This window comes from Eptatretus burgeri, chromosome 6, assembly GCF_056783735.1.
Source record: "Eptatretus burgeri isolate ZD-2024b chromosome 6, Ebu_testis_v1, whole genome shotgun sequence".
Taxonomy (NCBI): Eukaryota; Metazoa; Chordata; class Myxini; order Myxiniformes; family Myxinidae; genus Eptatretus; species Eptatretus burgeri.
The window spans coordinates 64,060,677-64,082,522 of NC_140966.1; the positions used below are offsets into that span (position 1 = coordinate 64,060,677).

The window sequence follows — 21,846 nt, forward strand, 5'->3', positions numbered from 1 at the left end:
TCAACATGTGACATTAGTTCACATATTCTGATGGACCATTTGTCTTCAAGGCAACATGGAATTAAAACTAAAATGTTACCTATGGACAATATACAATACAGTAAATATAAACTGTGATTAGGGCAATTTTACTGCAAGACAAATAATTAATTAGGCCCTGTTTTTTTTTTTTTGTATTTAGTCAATGTTTGTGGAAGAGCTTGTACACCGTATGGATCAGGACATAACAGGATACAAAAGGAAGAGTAGAGATGCACACAAAATAAGCAGTAGAGAGAGGGGGAGGGGGGAGGGGTGACACCAACAGCAGAGTAAATGTCCAAGATAGAGGGAAACAGACAAACAGTGGGTGTGGGGAGGAATGTGAGCAGGAGAGGATGCATGGGGTAGACAAAATGAATACAGAAGGAAACTTCAAGGAGGGAAAACTGGAAATTGGGGTGAGGGGATGGAGGGAGAGGTGTTAACGAGGGTAGAAAAGATCATGGTTTTGGATTTGGGGTGGTCTGAGAATTGTGGTGAACAGCTGTCTTGAAGACCTGAAAGGAAGAATGAGATTGAACATTGTTTAACAAAAGACTTCAGAGAAAATAATTCTGCTAATAAATTGCACTTCTCTTTTGCAAGTTATTTTCCCGGGGTAGCATTTGCCTGCTGCAAAATATCATTACCCCTGTCACTGAAGGTGGAAGGAGGTTATGTTTTCACCTCTGTCTGTGTGTTTCTCTTGTTACTTACGAAATCTAAAGATTTCGTAAGTATATTGATGACTTCCGTCCTCTGTTTGTGTGTTTGTGTGTTTGTTTGTAGGCACGATAACTCGAGAACGGAAGAAGCAACCAATGTCAAATTACACCACGTGATTCAGGAGGGCGATGGCTAGCGCTGATTAGATTTTGGTCAAAATCGGTCAAAGGTCGAGGTCACAGTGAGGTCAAACATAATTCCATCAATTCATGTGGAGAAATGGAGTATTTTTGCTTCGGTCGACGTTATGAGTTCGATTTTAATTTTGTCTTCGGTTTTTGCGATCGCTTAGGACGCTTAAAACTCGGTTGTCGAAATTCTGGTAAAAATCGGATGTTTTGGAGACGTTTTAAGATTGTATAAAAAATATTTCACTCGCCGCGTCACGGCTCGTCACATGGTGCAGCGCGCTCGAGCAGACGCGTCGTTGAGTCACGTAAAGGTTTTGCGTGTGCGCGCTGACGGTGTTTTCGATAAAGATGGTGTTTAAAAGTCATTTTTTATCCCACTAAAGGTTATCGTCGCATGCCTGACTCGCTAAGCCGTCGGATTATGTAAAGATTGTTGGTGGATGGCCGAATATTACGGTTTTGTGACTTTGATAAAATAATATTAAATAATTGCGTGGAGAAATGGAGATTTTTGCTTCGGTCGACGTTACGATTTTTGATGGTTTGGTACAGAATCATCGTAGAAACTTCTGGTTTGCGTCGCTACCTTCTCTAGAGACAGCTTTTATTAGACAAGGTCAGAGGTCAAGTTGACGATTTCGTAAGTACCAGTCTATGACTGCTTGTTTTTCTGTTTGTTTGTGTGCAGGATATCTCAAAAGGTTGTGGATGGATCCAGATGAAATTTGGTGGACAGGTTGGATGTGTGGCAAGGACAAACCGATTAGATTTTGGTGGCGATCTGAATCCGGATCCAGCTCACAGAATTTTTCAAGTGATTCTTCACCATTGAGAGATAGGGCCAAAAATGATATATATAACAGCACGATAGCTCAAAAAGTTGTGGACGGATTTCAAAAAAACTTAAAAACAAAAAAAGCAGTACTTGGACAAAATGTGACGGCATCTCTATTATAATACCAAGCTTGCACACTAAAAACTCGGCTCGCCGTCACACGATCCCTATGAAACTGCTGTGGCACTAAGCGGACATGCCGACAATGTTTGGGAAGTCTTGGCGTTCCATAGTACCACTTGCATTTTGCACAATGCGTATTTTTGTCATTCCTCGTGTACGGTCTGTCGTCTGCTACCAGCTATGTTGTATTGCTATCCCGTGCATGTGTACGGGTATCGCTGATTTTATATAATGTCGACCAATCAAATTTTCCGTTCGCCGACCTTGCCCATGTCCTTTTTTTTTTTTTTTTAGTTTTTTTTGTTTTCTCAGGACAATGTGGGGTAACAGTTTCTATGAACCCTCTCGTTTTGTTTGATCATATTTTGTCACATCATCTCGCCATTCTATGACTCTTTCAAAGGTAGAAGACGATGTATGTTCAAGTAAAATGTATCAGATTGATACTTTGTTTAATAATATCTTGGTGGTGAAGCTTATCAGTAAATTCAGCCATCTCCCTTAGTTTTGAAGTTAGTGCTCTTTTTTTGTAACACTGTCAGGTTGGAACGACATTGAATTCCTTCCATTTGCTTGTAATGGAGAGGGAGCTTTCTGAATGTGCTCATCAAGAAAAAACAAACAAAGACTGAAATGTATAAAAATGTGTGTCAGTTCTTGCAGTCTGAAACTTAACATTGACCGAAAATGCATGTATAGTACATGATTATCGGTCCTTCAGTATTTTTATTTATATATCACCACCCAGTTGACAGGTATTGCATGATGGATTGGTGGTTGACGTTCTTGGGGCCGAATTTACGAAAGACGTTTAGTGAGCGTCCTGCTAACACCTAACACGTAAATGCTTCCAAAAGCATCGTTTTATGCGCACAGCTAATCGCATGTCTAAATAGCAATTTGCAAAGGAAGATAAACAGCTGTTTGGTTTAGTTGTGTGTGTGTGTCGTAACAGCCGATTAGCCTGTGAAACACCAAACATATCTCCAACATCCAATTGAAATGATGCACTTGCATAGAATCGCAGTGTCACGGACAGTTGTTGGAAGGGGATTCAGTGAATTGCTCCTCATCGTAGGTTTGTCCAAGTCATCTTGCAGTAGATTCAGCAGGCAACAAAATTATTCCTTCGAGAGTCTGTAACTCTCGAAAAAAATTGTCATTGTCATACTTCTCCAGAGGATTGCATCTAACCTCAAAGATTCTCAATGGATATTGGTGAACTGCCTTATTCCTATCCTCTTCTGCCTCCTCTTCAGCTAATTCAAGCACTCCCAGTGCATCCATATTAATCATTCCATGCAAATTATCAATTGTAAGCCATGCAATTCTTGTATGTACCGTTGCTATGGTTATTCTCTACAGCCAACTGTAACCCACTATAGTTTTTACGTTAGTATTTCTGAGTAATTATTTGTAGACTACTGTAATTAGAACTGTAATAACTTCAGTTACCGGCAATCCTTATTGCAGTACATAAACCACAAGAGCGTAACCTAGAGTGATTCTAAAGTTAACTTGAACTGCCATGAAGTATATGAGTACAACTGCAGGTCTAACTATACCACTTTTGCCTAATGCTTGCTTCAAGGCTTGACATGCACTCTTCAACATGTTGTCGCCAGCGTGTAAAAGTTTTTGTGATTTAAATGCTTGTGATTAGGTTTTCATCACACATTAGATAATCACTCTTTGGCGATTGGTGACTAACTTTGAACAAGTGATTATAGCACGATTAGCGATTCTACATGCGTCTAACTCTTTGAATGCCTTTCATAAATTCTGCCCTTGGTGTTTATGTGGTGGGTTTGCTTTTGCTTTGAATTGCAGTAATCCTTTCTTCTCACATATCTCTGCTCTGGGGTTGATTGCCAACAGGATTTTAGTTAATCAATTGCTGGCTGTTATTTTGCATTACAAAATGGAAGTTACTTCACCTTGGATTACACATCCTTCAGGTGGAGATATACATTCAGAAATTTGGTATACAGTACATTTTGGTTGTTGGAATTATAATACCATGGTATCTTTCAAAAATTGTAAGCCATTGTATGACATTACCCTGAAAAAGTTCCATTCTTGAAGATATAGCTGTATTATTTGCACTGCTTTTATTAGGTCGGAGTACTGGGGTATATAACATGACAGACATCTGCTGTGCCTAAGTTTTTAGCTCGCCTGTTCGAAGAACAGAGAGCTATAGCGATACCCCCGGCGTGAGCGTCAGCGTCAGCGTGAGCGTGAACGTGAAAATGTTAAAGTTTTTGGTGCAAGTTATTTCCTTTCTAATGTTTTTATCTACCACACTATTTTTTACTGATTACAATATACAAATACATATATTGCTTTAAAATTATTTGGATCAGACTTCACTGCAATGCTTTATAAAAAAAATATTGTTGCGAATTCGCGCCTGCCGGCGTGCGAGCGGCCACGTAACTCGAATCGCGGCACGTTGCCCACTGGACGGACAATTCCGTCGTGACCCTCTCGGACTAACGCCGGGAACTAGTCATGGGTGGGCCTTTCGGCCTCACCACGATCGTGTCAATCGGCCCCCCGCGTGGGATAGGGTTGCTCGCCAAATTCGACCTACCTAAGTACCCACACGGAGGGTAGACCGGGCGATCGCACCTCGCCGCAGGTCGACTTCGGACACGGGCCACTTTAAGCGACCCGTTCCGTACTATCGGGATAACCGAGTGGTGTTATCGTCAACCTCGACGGTTCCGATTAATTATTGGTCGTATTTAGCCCACGACCAACCCTTTACGTGAAGTAAGATGGAGATTCAATTAAAGAAAAGACGAAGCGAAACGGGAAAAACAGTTCAACATAATTCACATTTATTCCGCGGCAAACGGAAAGCACACATATACAATTACAACAATTATGCACCAAAAGCAAATGTAAAAGCAACACAACAATTATGCACCAAAAGCAATTGCAACAAAAGAAACACAATGCAGATCTACTACCGACTACGCGAGCACACGGCAACACTTACACAGTTTTACTTTACAGACGGCGCCGACAACACATATACTCAAAATCAAAAGAAAAAGGGGCCACCCTCTACGACAAGGGGGCAGACGGGCCTGGGGCCGAGACTGCGTGGAGCCTATCCGTCTTGTGATGAGCCGCAAAATGGCGGCGGTGCCCCGACTCCGCGCTCCTCCGCGGGTTTCGTTGGCACTGCTTGGAATGGGGTGGGAACGGGGCCCCCTTTTCGCACTATCTCAGCGCGGGGGGAAACAGGGGGGGGGTTGTTGATGCTCTGGGGAAAGAGGATAGCTGGCTTGCTTGGGTCCCGCGACGAGCGACCTCGACCGCGTTCCCGGCTTCCACTCTCTGCAGCATCCCGACAGACTCCGAACCCCGACAGACCGACTCTCCTCCAGACCTGTCTTGACTGCTGCTGCCACACTTCGCCGCCGCCACACCTCTCCAACTCGCCCGAGCCCGAAACAGAAAACTCTGAATTCGCCCCGCGCTCGGCGCTTTATAGTGCAGCAGGAGAAATCATATGCAAATTTCCGGATCAGGATGGGCTCGGGGGCGGAGTCACGCTCGCCCATTGGACGGAGGAAAAGTGGGCGTGAACCTCCCCTGATCCTCGAATTTGCATATATCGATTCTACTCCGACGCGCCTGGAGGCGGGGCCAAATCGCCCCGCGCTTAATGATTGGAGGGATCGGAAGTGGGCGTGTATCATTCCTGATCCGACTTTTCCTCGGAAAGGCCGCTTTTTGCACCCGCGGCTCAGCGCGCATCCCGCACGAGGCCAGGACAGCCTGACGCTCGGTGCCCACAAGCGGTGCGGGAATGGCGGTAGAAGGAGGAGAGGTGAAGGTGGTGGAGGGTTTATTGTGGCGGTGATGGCCATGGCGACGCTTGGAATGGCGGTGATGCGATGGTTGCGAGAGCGAGTTGTGAAGGTAAAGGCCATGGCTGTTGGCGTTGTTGTTGTTGTGAAGCGGCGTTGCGGTTGGTAGTTGTTCTGTGATGGCGGTTGAGACGTGGTTGGTTCAAAATAAAGATAGAACAGAAAAACGGCTATCTTAAAGGGTCGCAGCCCGAATGAATCACATTTATTCCCTCTAAACAACGGGTTTGGGCTAACTACACATGTACTTACAGAGATATCTCACCTACGGGACCTGAATGGTGGTTTGCGAATTTCCTCAACCACAACAATATTATTAGACTAGTCTTTTAAAAACAATAAATGTATAAACAGGCGAGCATTGGGTGGCTTTGACACCAACTCTGGTTTTTTTTTTGTTGTTTTTTACATTTTCTTGTATTTTTTTTTAATAGTCCTGTTCCAAAAGGATGGCGCCGGCCCACTCCCACCAAGACGAGCATCACAGCACCAGCAACGACTTGGCCCCACCTCAAGCAGGATGTAGTGCCAGGCCTCGGCTTTAGAGAGCGGCGGCGTGGCAAAAAGCTTGGACTGAATGCAGCAGCATTGGCACAACGCGGAGTACGGCGTCAGTATGGCTTGGGAGTTGTTGGCCGCTGGCTCAACCGACGATACCGTGTTCGACGACTGGACAGTGCAGTGTTGAGCCAGATGAACGATATGGTTGATCACAGGTAATGGGATGACAACAGATGTATGATGGTGTTGTTTTATTGTTGGTGAGGGAACGGTCACATAGTTCATAGTTGCAATTCCATTACCATGAATCACAAGGGATCAGGTATTTAAGCGGTTGTCATCCTGGCTTCCCCTTTGCAATGAAAAGACAGCTCACATGTATAAAGATGAATGCTGACAATGTGTTGATCCACTGCAGGCCATACTTCACTTACTGGTTAGTCATTGTACACATCCTGGTGACGCTTGTTTCAGTGTGCATCTATGGCATCGCGCCGATTGGTTTTGCTCAGCATGAGACTCAGCAGGATGTGAGTCATGTTTTTATCCATCCATTGATTGATTGATTCATTCGTTCATTCATTTGTTCTTTCATTTATTTTTAAGAATTATTTTGCCTCAAATGTTACTGCAATCCCAGCCCTGCCTGTCGGATAATTTTTCCAATATTGTTACATTATTTTATAATTTGATAACAGTGATGTCCCGATGCAGATCATGTGTATAATGATATTAAGAACCAACTTTAGATCTCGTCGTTACTTGTTATGCACACGATCTGCTTTGGGGCATCACAAAAAGGACCAACCTTCGCCACATTTCCATCTGTCCACAAACACAGCAGCTTGAATTCCCAGCCTTATCTGCAATAGGTCGATTAGAAAGGTTACAAAGTAAAAGAGAAGATCGTTAAAAATCAGGCAAGAAGGCATGATGAGAATTACGCAGCATGAGAAAAGGATGAAGACAAGACCAATTAGGGATAGAACAGGAATTGATTTTAGACTACTTCTTTTGTGTGCAGCACTTGGCTGAAGGTAGAATAATTTGCTTGGGGGTGCAGCTGTGCCACTGATGTAGTGGCCCCTGTAGGTTAGAGCAGGAATTTGTAATTTGGCAAGGGTGTTTGGCGATAGCTCGCTGACTCTTCACGAAGGGATCTTTAACATCCACAAACTCATGGTGGGAGATGGGACACCAAGTTTGAGGTCCATTCGATGTACAGCACACATATTGATGAATCACCCTACCTGTGAAACGCCAGGATGACAGCTTAAAGCTGGGCTAAGATTCAAACACAGACTTATCTAAAATTGGTTGTGCATGCTCACCTATCAGCATGGGGAATCAGCAACTTGTGTAATTTTTTCTTAAAGAAATGTAAATCCCATAAAAAGTAAAATAATTTATACAGTCCAGTTTACTATCAAGCGGAAAAGTTTGTCTCTTGTATTTACGTTCATTTCTACGTGAGTTTAAACAAAAGGCAAACAGTCCATTTTTGTCAAAATAGACAATTATTTTTTATGATAGTTTCTAAATTTGCATTTTACATCAAGAACTGAATTTCTCACTGTTCGAGTACTGGTCTCACACCTTCCAAACCCCAAGAGTATCTTTGGCTGTGACTTCTCCTCCACTCCCACATTTTCTCTATCCATGTGGTGCACCGTCCTCCAAACAGTAGCGACTCCACCTAAATCTCTGGAAGAAAGAAAGAATGTTTTATTCTTTGGCCCGATACAAAATGTTAGTAAAAAAAACAAAAAAACAACGAACAATAAAAGCTTCGAATTACAAAAAAACCGAGATCGCACGAACATTTCCTATGCGAGGTATAAATGTAATTAAAAAAAAATCATTTACTGTAATTTAGGGTATCAATGCCAGGGAACGACAAGGCCGATTTCCGGCCGTGGCCGTGCCCCGAAAAAATTGTGAGAAGTCTAGAACTGATATTCGCTGCCAAAAAGTTGACACTGAGCGGACTTCAAAAACTTGTGAGGGTAAAGCATTCCAAATTGGAATGGTTCTAACTGCAAAAAATTTTTTCGAATTTCTTTATTCACTCTAATCCATTTCAAGCAATATTCATGATTTTTCCATTGACCTGACCTAGAAGCCATTTCAAAATAATATGAAAAAGATAGAGAAACTAAACCAAACAGGATTTTATACACAAAACGAGGTCCCTAACTACTCTTCTATGTTCCAAGGATTCCAATTTCAGTACTTTCAAACGATCTGGAGAAGATAATCCAGCCATTCCTGGAATTCTACGCATGAAGGATCGCTGAACACGCTCAATTAAATCAATATCTTTAATTAAGCATGGATTCCACACTTCTGTTGCATACTCCAAAAGTGACCGAACGAAGGTGATGAACATTTTCACCAGAAAGTTTCTATCTCCACAACGGAACACTTTAAAAATTAACGCAGCCATGATTAATGCCTTTTATGCTATCATTTTGCAGTGTGCACTAAATTTAAGATCGTCCGAAACAATTACGCCCAAATCACGCATACATTTAACCGAGGGAACTGGAAAATCTTGGACTTCATACTGCGTCTTCGCATTTCCATGACCGATTTGAAGAACGAAGCACTTATTTACTGCGATTCTCAATTGCACATTGTCTGCCCAGCTCATTATTTGTTTCAAATCTTCTTTAACTTTAACATTTTGCTCGTTTCTTGGACATGAAATATATATTTTTGCGTCATCCGCATACAACTTTAAAGAGGCTGTTTTCACATAGTTCACAATGTCATTGATATAGATTTAAAAAAGGACTGGGCCAATTAAAGAGCCTTGTACAACCCCAGAGCGAACCGGACGATTCTCAGAAACAGCGTCTTCAACTTGTACAAATTGAGATCTGTTAAGCAAATAATTTCTAACCCAACTGATAATTTTCACATTAAAACCATAGACGGTCATTTTTTGAATGAGTTTTGTATGACTAACTGAATCAAAAGCTTTTGCTATGTCCAAATAAATAACATCCACAGTATTGTTTTGATCGACAATCTTAGTCCAGTCATCCAAACAGGAGATGAGCTGCGTTATTGTAGAATGCTTAGGTAAGAAACCGTGTTGGCACTCCCCAATGATACTATTCTGTTTCAATTGTGGTAAAATATACTGACGAATAATCTATTCTAAAGGCTTACTAGCAACATTCAATAAACTGATAGGACAATAGTTTTCCACTACTGAAATGATGCCTTTCTTATGCAAAGGAACCACTTTCGCTATTTTTCAATTGGAAGGGAAAATGCCAGAGTGAATAGACAACGAGTAAATGCTAGACAAAGGCTCCGACAACTCAAGTGCTAATTTAACCAAGAAATTCTGAGGAATAGAATCTGGGCCAGACGAAAATTTAGCTGGAAGAGCTTTAATATGTTCAAAAACATTCAGCCTATCACACACATGCAAAGGAGGAGTCCTAATATGATCAGGGTTGATCATATTTACCAGTTTACCATCATCTTCAGTGAAAACCGAAACAAAAAAACTGTTAAATATTTTTACTTTTTCACTGTAATCTACCACTATATTTCCGTCCGCACCGATCATAGGCGGAATAACCGATCTGTTACTTAACCTTGACTTTATATAACTCCAGAATTTGTTAATTTGTTCCGATTTAAGAACTCCATTTTCTTGCATAAAAATATCTTCGTTTCAAAAATCTCGCATGCCTAGATGCTGCCTTCCATTCCAGTTTGTGCTTATCTTTTCCCTATTTTTTATACCTAAGATGAGTGCTCCGTTCTATCGTAAGCACTGGAGGTTTCAGAGGACCAATTACAATTTTTTGGATGAACGGGACAGAACGGGACCCATTTTAGGACGAGGAAAATTAAATAATTATGAAGAATTTCCCACATTTGATCTACATTCACACAGAAAGAAAAGGCTGCTGTCCAGTCAAAAAGGCATAATTCATGAGAAATTTCCTCATAATTAGCATTTTTAAAGTCAGGTATGTCATTCCGACTAACAGATTGCTTATTACTTTGAAACGCAATTTTAAAAAAAATTACAAAATGATCTGATATCATGAAACTGTTCTACTTCACACTGCTGCATAAGAAATAAGTTGTTCACAAAAACTAAATCCAGAATATTTCCAGCTACATGCGTCGGAACATGAACATGCTGAGTCAAGCCTATCTCAAACATAGCCTCACGAAACATTTCCTCATTTTTGTTTCCTACTGAGAAACTTTAAACCTGGTAAAAAAAAACAAAAAAAAACCTGGTAAACCATTAAACCGTCCCACTTTAAACCTGGTAAATTAAAGTCACCACAAAGCACAAACGAGGAAAAAGGATCATAATTAGTACGGATATGATTGATCACGGCATTAATCGAATCGTTCTGTGGAAAAAAGGAGATCTATAGTAAACACCAAAAATTAACTTTTTTGTCGCCGTATGATCTCGAGAAATTGTACACCAAAGGGACTCGAAAAATTTGGATTTTTCAACTTTTACCTCAAAATTTGTATACTTCTTTGGAATTAAAACTATAACACCCCCACCATGTCGTTCCCTGCCCTCCTCCTGACTTCTGTCACAACGATGCACAACAAAGTCATTCGAAAACTGACTGAAAAGCCGCTCGGGATCGTCTCATTTAACCATGATTCAGTGATTAAAAAAACATTTTCAGGATTTTTTGTAGTCAGAAACAGCAAATCGTGCTCTTTTTGCAAAATACTATGAAAGTTAGTAAGGTAAAACGGAATAACATGCTCAGGCCCGCCTAGTTTCCCGAGCCGCCCCCACGTCGGGACATAATTTCACCGCGACGAATGTAGATGTCGAGCTCTCCGGCATCGTTCCTGGCCTTCAACTCGGTGCGCAGATCGCGGTCGACCTTCCTCTGCTTCGCCGTCTGGTTGGGTCGGACGAACGCGCGGAACTTGCCGTTTTTGACCTCCACATCCCCGGCCATGAGCGAGCTCACCCCCGTCAGGAACATCTGGCGCGCCGTGGAGTCGCTAAATACCACCTTCATGATCCGATCCTTGCGGTCGTGCGATCTGTGGTAGTGCTTCGACCCGTCGCGGAAGTTCTTGACCACCAAATCCTTCTTGGTGTGCAGCTGGTCACACAGGCGGTCGATGATCACCCGGTCGCGTTCGTTCTGCTCGTTGTCCCACGCCAAAGTGGTGTCCTCCTTCCAGCCAACACAGATCAGGTTGGGCTTTTCTCCTTCAACTCCATCTGCTCCATGATGGTCTCCGAGGCCGCCTGGAAAGCGGCCAACACGACTTGGGCCATGTCGAACGGTTGGTGTTGTTGTAGCTGTCGTTGATTCCCAACAACTTTCTGAGCCGCGACCTGAGTGATCAGATTTGCGATCATTTCCGACAATGAGGCGATCTGCTGCGAGTTGGCCGTGACGACCTTGAGCAGAGCCGCGTAGAGATCGGCGGTGACAGGATCGGAGCTTTTCTGGCACTTCTTGCACGTGTCGACCACGCCGCGCAACCGAGCACTCGAGATGCGTCTTTCTTCTTGGTTTCGGTGACAGCCTTGGTGCAACCCATCAAGCACGCGATGCACGTCCACGATCCGCACGTCGAGCATTGGACACACTCGTCGCGATTCCCCAAAGAAGTCTTGCATTCCATGCAGGGAGCCGGAGGAGAGTCATCCATAGTCGGTTGAGATCGCTTAGAGGTGGTCATCCCGGCCACAAATATGAAACTTCTCTCACGTAGGGGCCCGTGCTTCAGAAATTCACTTTCTCAGACAACATGGGCCAACTTTTAACCACTCGTCCCAACTCTCTCTTCCTCATATGTGGAGATTTCAATTGCCACTATGCATATTGGCTGGAGTTGGTACCAGCCATGGCATTTCAGCAAAGGACTTCTGTGATTCCATGGGACCAACTCAATCTGTGAACTTTCTGTCCTGGATTTCTCCCAATAGCAAATCCTCCCTTCTGGACTTGGTGATTACAAATGTCTCCTGCTCTCCCTCTGCTTCAATTGGTTCATCTGAGCATGTGCTCGTGAGAATCATCCTCTCTCTGGCTCTTCTTGGAGAGCTGCCTCAACACTGGCGAGTCTGGCAATTCATTCTGGCTTACTGGCAGGGACTGCAAGCAGCCATCTCACTTCAGAACTGGTCTCTCATATCTCCCAGCCCTGATATTAATACAGCCTGGGAATTCTTCCACAGAAGCCTCCTCTCTTTTATGAACAGATCCATCCATTTTGTCTTCAATTATTCTGCCCTTCTTCCCACCCATGGTAGACTGAAACCTGTGATGAGGTAGTTGCTTTGAAACAATTTACCTTCTCTTCCTCGAATGCAAATCCGACTGAAGGTGACCTCAGATCGTTCCATAAAATCCACAGCAAGTGTGTCCACTCTCAGGAGAGCCACAACACAACATCTGTCCAACCTCAAGATTGAACTTTCAAACTTGTCTTCTTCTCTAAGACTTGGTGGCACCTTGTTAAGTTTTTCTCTCGTATGTGCTCCCCTTCCATCCCTTCCCGCTCTTCAAATGGCCACTACAGCCGACTCCGCTCATGAGAAGGCCAAATTCCTCAATTCTGTGTTTGCTTCCAAATCTTGTGTCACCAACCCCTCACTCTCTGTACCCACCCTACCCAGTCATACCCAACTGGATATTTTGTGTCTGAGAAGGTGGAGAATGTTCTTTCAACTCTCAACTGATTCTTCAACTGGACCGGACGGCATCACCTCACTGGTCCAAAAAACCTGCTCTGCTGTTATTGCACATCCTCTCTGCTCTTTTCACTCTATCATTTGCCCTCGTTCATCAGCCAATATTGCTGCTTTACATAAAAAGGTGCAAAAACTGATTTGCAAAAACTGATCTCCTTAACTACAGACTTATCAGCTTCCTTCCAGTCATTTGTAAGGTCATGGAATCCATCTTTGCAGTAGACATAAATCCTTCCTTTTCTCCAATGGCCTCATCTCGGATCATCAATGTGGATTCAGACGGTTACTCTGCCTTGGACATTGCTGCTGCTGCTTCTACTCTCCCAACAGTGGATGGAGGCCCTCAATATCAGGCATGAGATTACTGCCGTCTCTCCAGACAAATCTCGAGCTTTTGATAAAGTCTGGCTTCCCGCCATGCTCTCCAAACTTCTGCCGATGGCATCGAAAGCCAACTCCACTCTTGGGTTACTAACTTCCTCTACTCTCAAAGCCAACATGTGGCTCTCAACAGAATCCTTTCATTTCCTCTCCCTGTCAGGGCTGGGGTGCCCCAAGGCAGTGCTCTGGGCACAGTCTTTCTTATTCCTCGTCTTCATAAATGATCTCTTTGACTCTAGAAAATTCTCTTTATTTGCTGATAATGCCACACTCTACAGTAATATCCCTCATCCTTCTAATAAGCAGGCCTCTTCCCTCTCTGCAGACCTTGACAGAATCACAAGCTGGTCAAACATTTGTCATATGTATTTTAATCCTGACAAATCTCGTTCTCTCTCTCTCTCTCTCTCTCTCTCTCTCTCTCTCCTCTCTCTCTCTCTCCTCTCTCTCCTCTCTCTCCTCTCTCTCCTCTTTCTCCGAAAGGACCATCTGGAAAAACCCTCCCATCAACTTTGTCCCAACAAAAATCTTTCCTATGCACAACAACCCTCCTAAAGAAGTTCAGTCACTCAAATTTTGGGTCTCACTATCAATCATGACAGGGCTGAAGGACCAGACAAAGGACAACACCAGGTCCTTCAGTTTAGGCATGGGGCTAACTTCCCCACCCTGTAAAAACCTATTTAGTTACAGAAACTGCAAAGAGTACAACATTAATTCAGATGGGTCCTGCAGGAAGCTCCAGCCAACCATTTGGCAGTATGAGTGTTTTTTTTAAATCAAAGTCCTCCAACGAAAGCCAAAAGTGTGAAAGAGAGTCTACTCGGACCCAAGGTTAAGACCCATATAGGAGTGTGGAATGTCCGCATCATGTACGAAACATCAAAATCACTCAAATTATCAGAGACGCAGAGATACCATCTGGACATTCTTGGTATTAATGAGTGCTGTTGGACAACATTGAGAGAGGCAGAATATAGTCAGGGCACCAACTGACCAATGATCTCACCACCATTCTCTACTCTGGACTAAAGGACACACACACATTTGTAAGGGTGTAGCTCGAACAATTTGTAAGGAGAAGGGGTCAAGACCTTGTTCGAATGGTAACCTATCAGCGAGAGAATGATCAGAGCACATTTCAACTTAAAGTACTGTAAGCTTAATAGTGCAATACATTAACAAATGATGCTAAAGAGAAGGACAAGGACAACTACTCCACCAAACAGTGTCTAAGATCCACCCAGTATAACATGCTTTTGATCATAGGTGATATGAATGCTAAGATTTAGGCAGATAATACTGATTGTGAACACGTATAGGGACACATGGATGTGGTGTAGGAAGTGATCATGAGAAACGTCTCATTGACTTGTGTTTGAACAACAACAGAGTTATCTGAGATACTATCTTTCTCCAAAAGAAGATTCACACTCATTTGGCAGTTGCCTGATGATGATACAGTCAACCAGATTCCATCCATCCATCCATCCATCCATCCATTGGGACCATACTCTGTGCAGAGCTTTGGTGCTGCCTAAGCAGTCTCCTTGGCTATTGGGCACAATCCTGGACAGGTCGCCACTCCGACACAGAATACCAGCAAGCTGGCACTCATTTTGCCGACCTCGGAAGGATGACAGGCAGAGTCAACCCCACCTGGTATTAATTCAACAGAAAAGGTGTATTTGAACTCAGGATCAAGGATCCCAAGCCCACCAACCTAACCATTAAGTCAACACCAGACATCCCAACCATATTGATTACATCATAATTAACAACAAGTGGTGCTGATGCCACTGAAAGTGAATCTTTTTGTGGCATCTGTGGATGGGGTGTTTGGGGGGGGGGGTGGAGGGGGAATCACTATCGATTTGCACCAAGCGTTTACACCACTTGATCACAATCGAGTTGCAGCAAGCTGAAGCTCAGAGAGGCATAATACAGAATCAAGGCAGAAAACATTTACATATTGCCAAACTCAAGTCTCAAGATAACAAAAGAGACTCAAAAAAAGAGACAAAAGAGATAAAATAGTTTTAGGGCACGCGGTACCTTTACTGAGGAAGAAGACCAAGATGTCGTGAAGAAATGCAATACTATTAAGGATATATATATATATATATATATATATATATATATATATATATATATATATATATATATATATATATATATATATATATATATATATATATATATATATATATATATATATATATATATATATATATATATATATATATTATGTGTGTGTGTGTGCTGCTCAGAAAATCATTTGATTTTTGAAAGAAGAAATATAAAGAATGGTTAATATTAGGGACATGGAAAAAAATTGATGAAAGGAAGTAGTTGGAGGAAAAGCTGTTGAGCGCCATCACCGAGGCTCCAAAAACAGGTCCTGTAAGCTTCCAAGGCCAAAGATAAAGAAGTTAGGAAGAGTGCACATAAAGACAAGAAGTCATTGTTAGAGGTGTTAGCTGGTGAAGCTGAGCAGGCTACAGTAAGGGGAGAGATGAGTACAGTGTATAAGGTCACCAAACAACTGCACAAAATACCCACCACTCTGCCCCGTGAAGGATAAAGGAGGAAATACCAACACCAACAGAATGTGTTGTCCCAACACAACGTCGGCAAGCAGCAAGATGGGTTTAACACCTTCTCTAAGTTGCCCCCCCTCTCATCCACCAACCTGCCTCCCTCCACTGCCCTCTCACCTCCATCTCTTCACTCCACCTCCTCAAATACTCAACTGCCATCTTCCTTGTCTCTTGTCCCCCCTCTCTCCCGGCACCACAGAGCCTTTTCTCCTCCTCATTCGGCCCCCTCCCCTCGCTATTCTGCAATACCCCACACTCCTTCAGCAACCCTCCTTACCTCCCCCCCTCGTCCCTCGTCCTACCCTCCCCCGCCCCCCCCCCCTCCTGCACCCAAAGCCTCCTCCCCTACCTCTTCATTAAAAGTGTGGACCTCAAATATCCGGGGCCTTCGCTCAAACCTTTCAGATCTTTCCATGCAGGTTGCCACTGACAAACCAGACATTATCTGCCTAACAGAAACTTTCCTCTCCCAAGACGTGTCTGACTCCCAAGTATCTCTCCCTGGTTACTCCCTCTTACGGTATGACAGACCTGAGCCTCGTCCTGGTGGAGGTGTTGCTCTCTTCATCAAAGACTCTATTCCTCACTCTCCCTGCACTGCTCTCACTCCCCCACACCCCCAGGAATACCTCTGGCTTCGGCTTCCCCTCCACTCCCACCTCATGTTTATATGTGTACTGTACCGTCCACCGAACAGTGATGACTCCATCTACACCTCACTCTCCGAAAACATGGACCATCTTCTATCTTCTCATCCAAACTCTCTCTTCCTCTTATGTGGCGACTTCAATTGTCATCACGCCAGTTGGCTAGGTGTGGGTACCTCTCTCACCTGCCATGGGACATCAGCAAAAGCTTTCTGTGACTCATTGGGACTGACTCAATCGGTCAACTTCCTGACCCGGATCTCAACCAATGGTACTCCATCTCTTCTGGATCTGATTTTGACAAATTTCCCTGACAATATCTGCTGCTCTTCCTTCGCTCCAATTGGTTCTTCTGACCACGTCCTTGTCAAAGTGGACATCTCTCTGGCTGTTATCAGAGAACCACCTCACCGCCGTCGAGTCTGGCATTTCACTCAAGCCGACTGGCAGGGTCTCCGAGCAGCCATCAAACTTACAGACTGGTCTCCTATCACTACTTTCTCAAACATCAACTCATCCTGGGAATTCTTTCAAAGAAACTTGCTCTCCCTCATGCACAGATTTATCCCCTCTCGTGTTCAGTTGTCTTACCCTTCCTCCCGCCCTTGGTTTACTGAAGCTTGTGGCGAGGCAGTTGTCCTGAAACAACTTGCCTTTGCCTCATGGAAAGCAAACCCAACTGAGGGCAATCTCAGTTCTTTCCACAAAGCTCGGAACAAGTGTGTATCTACCCTCAGGAGAGCCAGAAAACAACATCTTTCTCATCTCAAGTCTGAACTCTCAAACCTCTCTCCCTCCTCAAAATCCTGGTGGCGTTTAATCAAATCTGTTTCTGGTGTATGTTCCCCCTCCATCCCCTCCCTTACCTCAAATGGCCGCACTGCTGATTCCACACGTGATAAAGCTGAATGTCTAAACTCGGTGTTTGCAGCTAAATCTTGTGTCTCAAACCCATCACTATCTCTACCCACTTTACCCAGTCGCACCCAACTGTCCCTGGACTCTGTGTCCTTTTCTCCTGACAAGGTGGAGAGCTTGCTTTCAAACCTCGAGTCAGATTCTGCAACCGGTCCAGACGGCATCAGCCCACGTGTCCTCAAAGCCTGCTCTTCTGCTCTTGCTCACCCTCTCTCTGTTCTATTCACCCTCTCATTTTCCCAAGGTCATCTGCCATCTGCTTGGAAATCGGCTAACATCACTGCCCTGCATAAAAAAGGTGCAAAAACAGATCCCTGTAACTATAGACCAATCAGCCTTCTCCCAATCATCAGCAAGGTTATGGAATCCATCATCGCTTCAGACATGAAATCCTTCCTCTTCTCCAATGGCTTGATTTCCAATCATCAATTTGGTTTCAGACCAGGTCACTCTACCCTAGATATGCTGCTACTGCTCTCCCATCAATGGATGGAGGTCCTCAATGCCAGACAGGAAATCCGAGCCGTATCCCTGGACATATCACGTACTTTTGACACAGTCTGGCACCCTGCCCTACTCACCAAACTCTCTTCCCATGGTATTCAAGGCCATCTCCACTCATGGCTCGCAGACTTCCTCTCCTGTCGCAGTCAACGTGTGGCCCTAAATGGAGTTCTTTCATCCCCTCTTCCTGTGCAGGCTGGAGTTCCTCAAGGTAGCGTTCTGGGCCCTGTTCTTTTTCTGGTTTTCATCAATGATCTCTCGGACTCTCTGGAAAATCCTCTATTTCTCTTTGCCGATGACTCCACCCTCTGCCGTACCATCTGTCATCCCTCAGACCGGCAAGCAGCAGCTTCTTCGCTCACTGCAGATCTGGATAAAATCACAAACTGGTCCAACACGTGGAACATGTCTTTCAATCCAGACAAATCTCACACTCTCACTATGTCTCTTCGAAAGGACCGTTTACAAAACCCCCCATCCACTTTCTCAACAATCCTCTGGAAGAAGTCTTTTCTTTCAAGCTTCTGGGTCTCACTATCTGCCATGACCTTTCCTGGGAAAGTCACATTTCCAACCTTGCCTCAAAAGCCAGTCGCCGACTGGGAATCCTCCGTCGTGCAAAGTCCTTCCTCGGCCCTCTTGAGCTCCTGACCACTTACAAAGCTTTTGTCCGTAGCCTGATGGAGTACTGCTCTCCCCTCTGGGCTGGTGCTCCTGCCTCCCACCTTTCTCGACTTCACGCTGTCGAAACCAGGGCTTTTAAGATCATTGGCATCTCCCGCAATGAAGCTGAGTCTTTGGGCCTCTCACTCAATCACCGCAGGTTGGTCGGTGGTCTTTCTGTCTTCTACCGACTCCTCTCCAGCCTTGCCCCCCTGCTCTCTCTGTGATTTGTCCCAACCACATTTCCACAGGTCGCTCAAGGTCCGCCAACAACCCCCTTCTGGTAAAACTACCAAAATCACGAATCACTGCTCATCTTCACTCTTTCATTCCTCTTTTTCCCGCCTTTGGAATAAACTTCCTCACTCTATTCTTTCCCATTCTTCCCTCCAGGCTTTCAAAACAGCTGTTCACCACCACCTCTTATCTTCCCCCATCCAAATCCTCGATCTTTTCTACCCCCGATAATCCACCCAAGCCCACTTCCTTCAATTCTCCTGCTTTCCTTCCTGAAAGTCCCTTTAATGTCCATCTTCCCCTCGCCATGTTCCCCGTCCCATCCCCATCCCTCTCCCTTCCACAGTTCACCTGTGTCTGTTCCCCAATGTTTTGTCCCTTCCACTCCCGCCCCTCTTGTCTCATGCCTCCTTGCTGTGAGTTGTGTGTTAGCTCTCATACGAGCCTCGACCAAGGTATACAAAAAAAAAAAAAAAAAAAAAACACTTACAAGATGTCTTGAACATATCAGAGCCAGATGAACCAGCTGACCCTCCACCAACAGAGGATATCTTTAAGATCAACATTGAGCCACCAGATCAACAAGGAAGGAGTCAGAGGTGCCATCAAAGCCACGACGAGTGGGAAAGCCGAGGGTATTGATTCCATCCATGCTGAAATGCTCAAAGTTAACATCAGCACTGCCACATGGGTGCTCACCGACCTCTTCAGAACGGTTTGGACCAAGGATGCTATCCTTGATGATTGGACAAAAGGCTCCATTGTCAAGCTGCCCAAGAAACAACTTTGACAACTAGTAGGGAATAACACGACTCTCAAACCCCAGTAAGATGCTCTGCAGGATACTCCTCAATAGGATTGATAAGGTTATTGACATCAAGCTGAGACAGGAGCAAGTGGAAGATGGTGCATCAACAAAATATTTGCATGACGTAACATCATCGAACAGTGCTTAGAATGGAATACACCTCTTCACATAAACTTTATTGACTTCAAGAAGGCACTTGATAGGATACATCGAGTCTGTGGAAGATACAGATGTCTTGTGGAATTCCACAGAAGCTGTTTACCAAAATAAACAAATTCTATGAACACTGCATGCAGTGTCATCATGAACAACTCCCTATCAGAGTGGTTCCCTGTGGAGTCAGGAGTTCACCAAGGTTGTGTCATGTCAGCGATCCTCTTTCTGATTGCCATCTACTGGATCACGAAAAACACCATGTCAGATATATCTCGAGACATCCGGTGGACCCTTTTCACCCAACTTGAAGAGCTAGACTTTGCTGATGACTTGGCTGTTTTGTCATTGACATACCCATCTGCAATAAAAAAAAATACTGACAGGCTCGTCAGCTTTGCGAGAAGGCCAGTTCTCAACATTAAGTACCACCAAGACCCAGGTGATGAACATCAATGCCATGCTTCTGCCCCAATTACTGAAAAAGGAGAAGCTGTAGAGACTGGAGAGGATTTTACATACATTGGCAGCCTCATCAGCAAAGACAATGTAGCCAAGAAAGACATCAAGGCAAGACTCTGCTTTGAGATAGACACCTTCAGGAAAGAGGAAACCAGGCAGGCTTAAAAACAACTTTGCATTGGATGAGATGGGTCGATAATGCTGTGAGGCATTTAATGTAATAAGGATATACATAAATGGCAAATGCTCATAGCAGCCTTGTGTCGATCAGGATGAAGAGGATAAGTATCAGGCATGGTCTTTCTTGGGCAACCCACATTTCTCCAAAACCAATTTCTGACTGGGCATCTTCCATCATGCAAAGTCCTCCATTGACCCACCTGAACTCTTGTCCACCCATGAGGCCTTCATCCACAGCTTGATGGAGTACTGCTCTCCCCTCTGGGCTGGTGCCCCTGCCTCACACCTTGCTCAGCCTGACGTCATGGAAATGCTGGGTCGATGGGCTTATCACTTTCTCATCGCAGACAGGTCAACTCTTCTCTTTCCATGATTTGTCCCCTTCCTCCGCCCCCCCACACCTAAGGTTTCTGCAGGGTGCAGATGATCCACCAACAACTCCCTTCTAGTAAAACTCCCAAAATACAGACATGTGTTATCAACTTCCACATTTTCTTCAATCTCATTCTTCTCTCCAGATATACAAGACAGCTGTTCACCACCATCTCAGATCACCCCCCCCCCATCCAAAATCGTGATCTTTTCTACCCCTGTTAATCCCCTCGCCCCCAAGCCCACCTCTTTCCAAATTTCCAGTTTTTCTTTCTTGAGAGAATGCTTCTGTGTCCATCTTGTCCACCCCATGTGTCCTCTCCTTACCCCTCATTCTTCCCCATATCCCTTATTTGAACAAGTTTCCCTCTATTTTGTCCCTCAACCCTGGTGTTATGTCCCCCCCCCCTTTATTTGTACTGTTCTTTTCGTTCTGTGGCGTCATGATCCGTTCTGTGCTCTCTCTCTTTCTGATATGAACCTTGACCTTGTATACCCCCCAAAAATTGTAGTCTATTTCACACTACAAATATGCAGGTTTGAGCTTTTATTGGTAAGTGTAGATTAGTATTGTAAACAGCCAAAGTCTGCTTTTGTCAAAATAGTCTACTTGTGATTGTGGCTGATTGAGTTAAAAAACATAGGCATCCATTTAATTGATGCTCTATTGCTCACTTGTAGGTTTTACCATAATTATAGATCATCCACTATAATGTTAAAGCATTTAGAGTTTCAACCGCTAAAGTAGTTATTGAAACCCATTTCGGTGATGTATGATGTCCAGATCTTGGAAAACAAAAGTAAACTTGCAATTTGTTCCGGTAAAGAAGCTCAGATTTTGTTTCATTTCCAGTTTCTTCCCATTGGTTTGTATATTCTTAATCATTCATGTTGCAAGTGGATACTTGTAACTACATCGATGGCCTATGTTGTATGTATACTTTTCTCGGAAATTATACATATTTGATGA

At 44.0% G+C, this 21,846-nt stretch overlaps 1 protein-coding gene across 12 annotated transcripts in view; it reads left to right on the forward strand.

The window, feature by feature from the left end:
- The window catches only part of RHBDF1 (rhomboid 5 homolog 1), a 155,502-nt gene that overhangs the window by 63,006 nt on the left and 70,650 nt on the right, over positions 1-21,846 (forward strand). For all 12 annotated transcript variants that reach the window (XM_085885390.1, XM_085885402.1, XM_085885392.1 and 9 more), the window contains 2 exons: positions 6,158-6,439; positions 6,643-6,754. In XM_085885390.1, the coding sequence (XP_085741516.1) occupies positions 6,158-6,439; positions 6,643-6,754 (394 nt within the window). The remainder of the gene's footprint in view (positions 1-6,157; positions 6,440-6,642; positions 6,755-21,846) is intronic.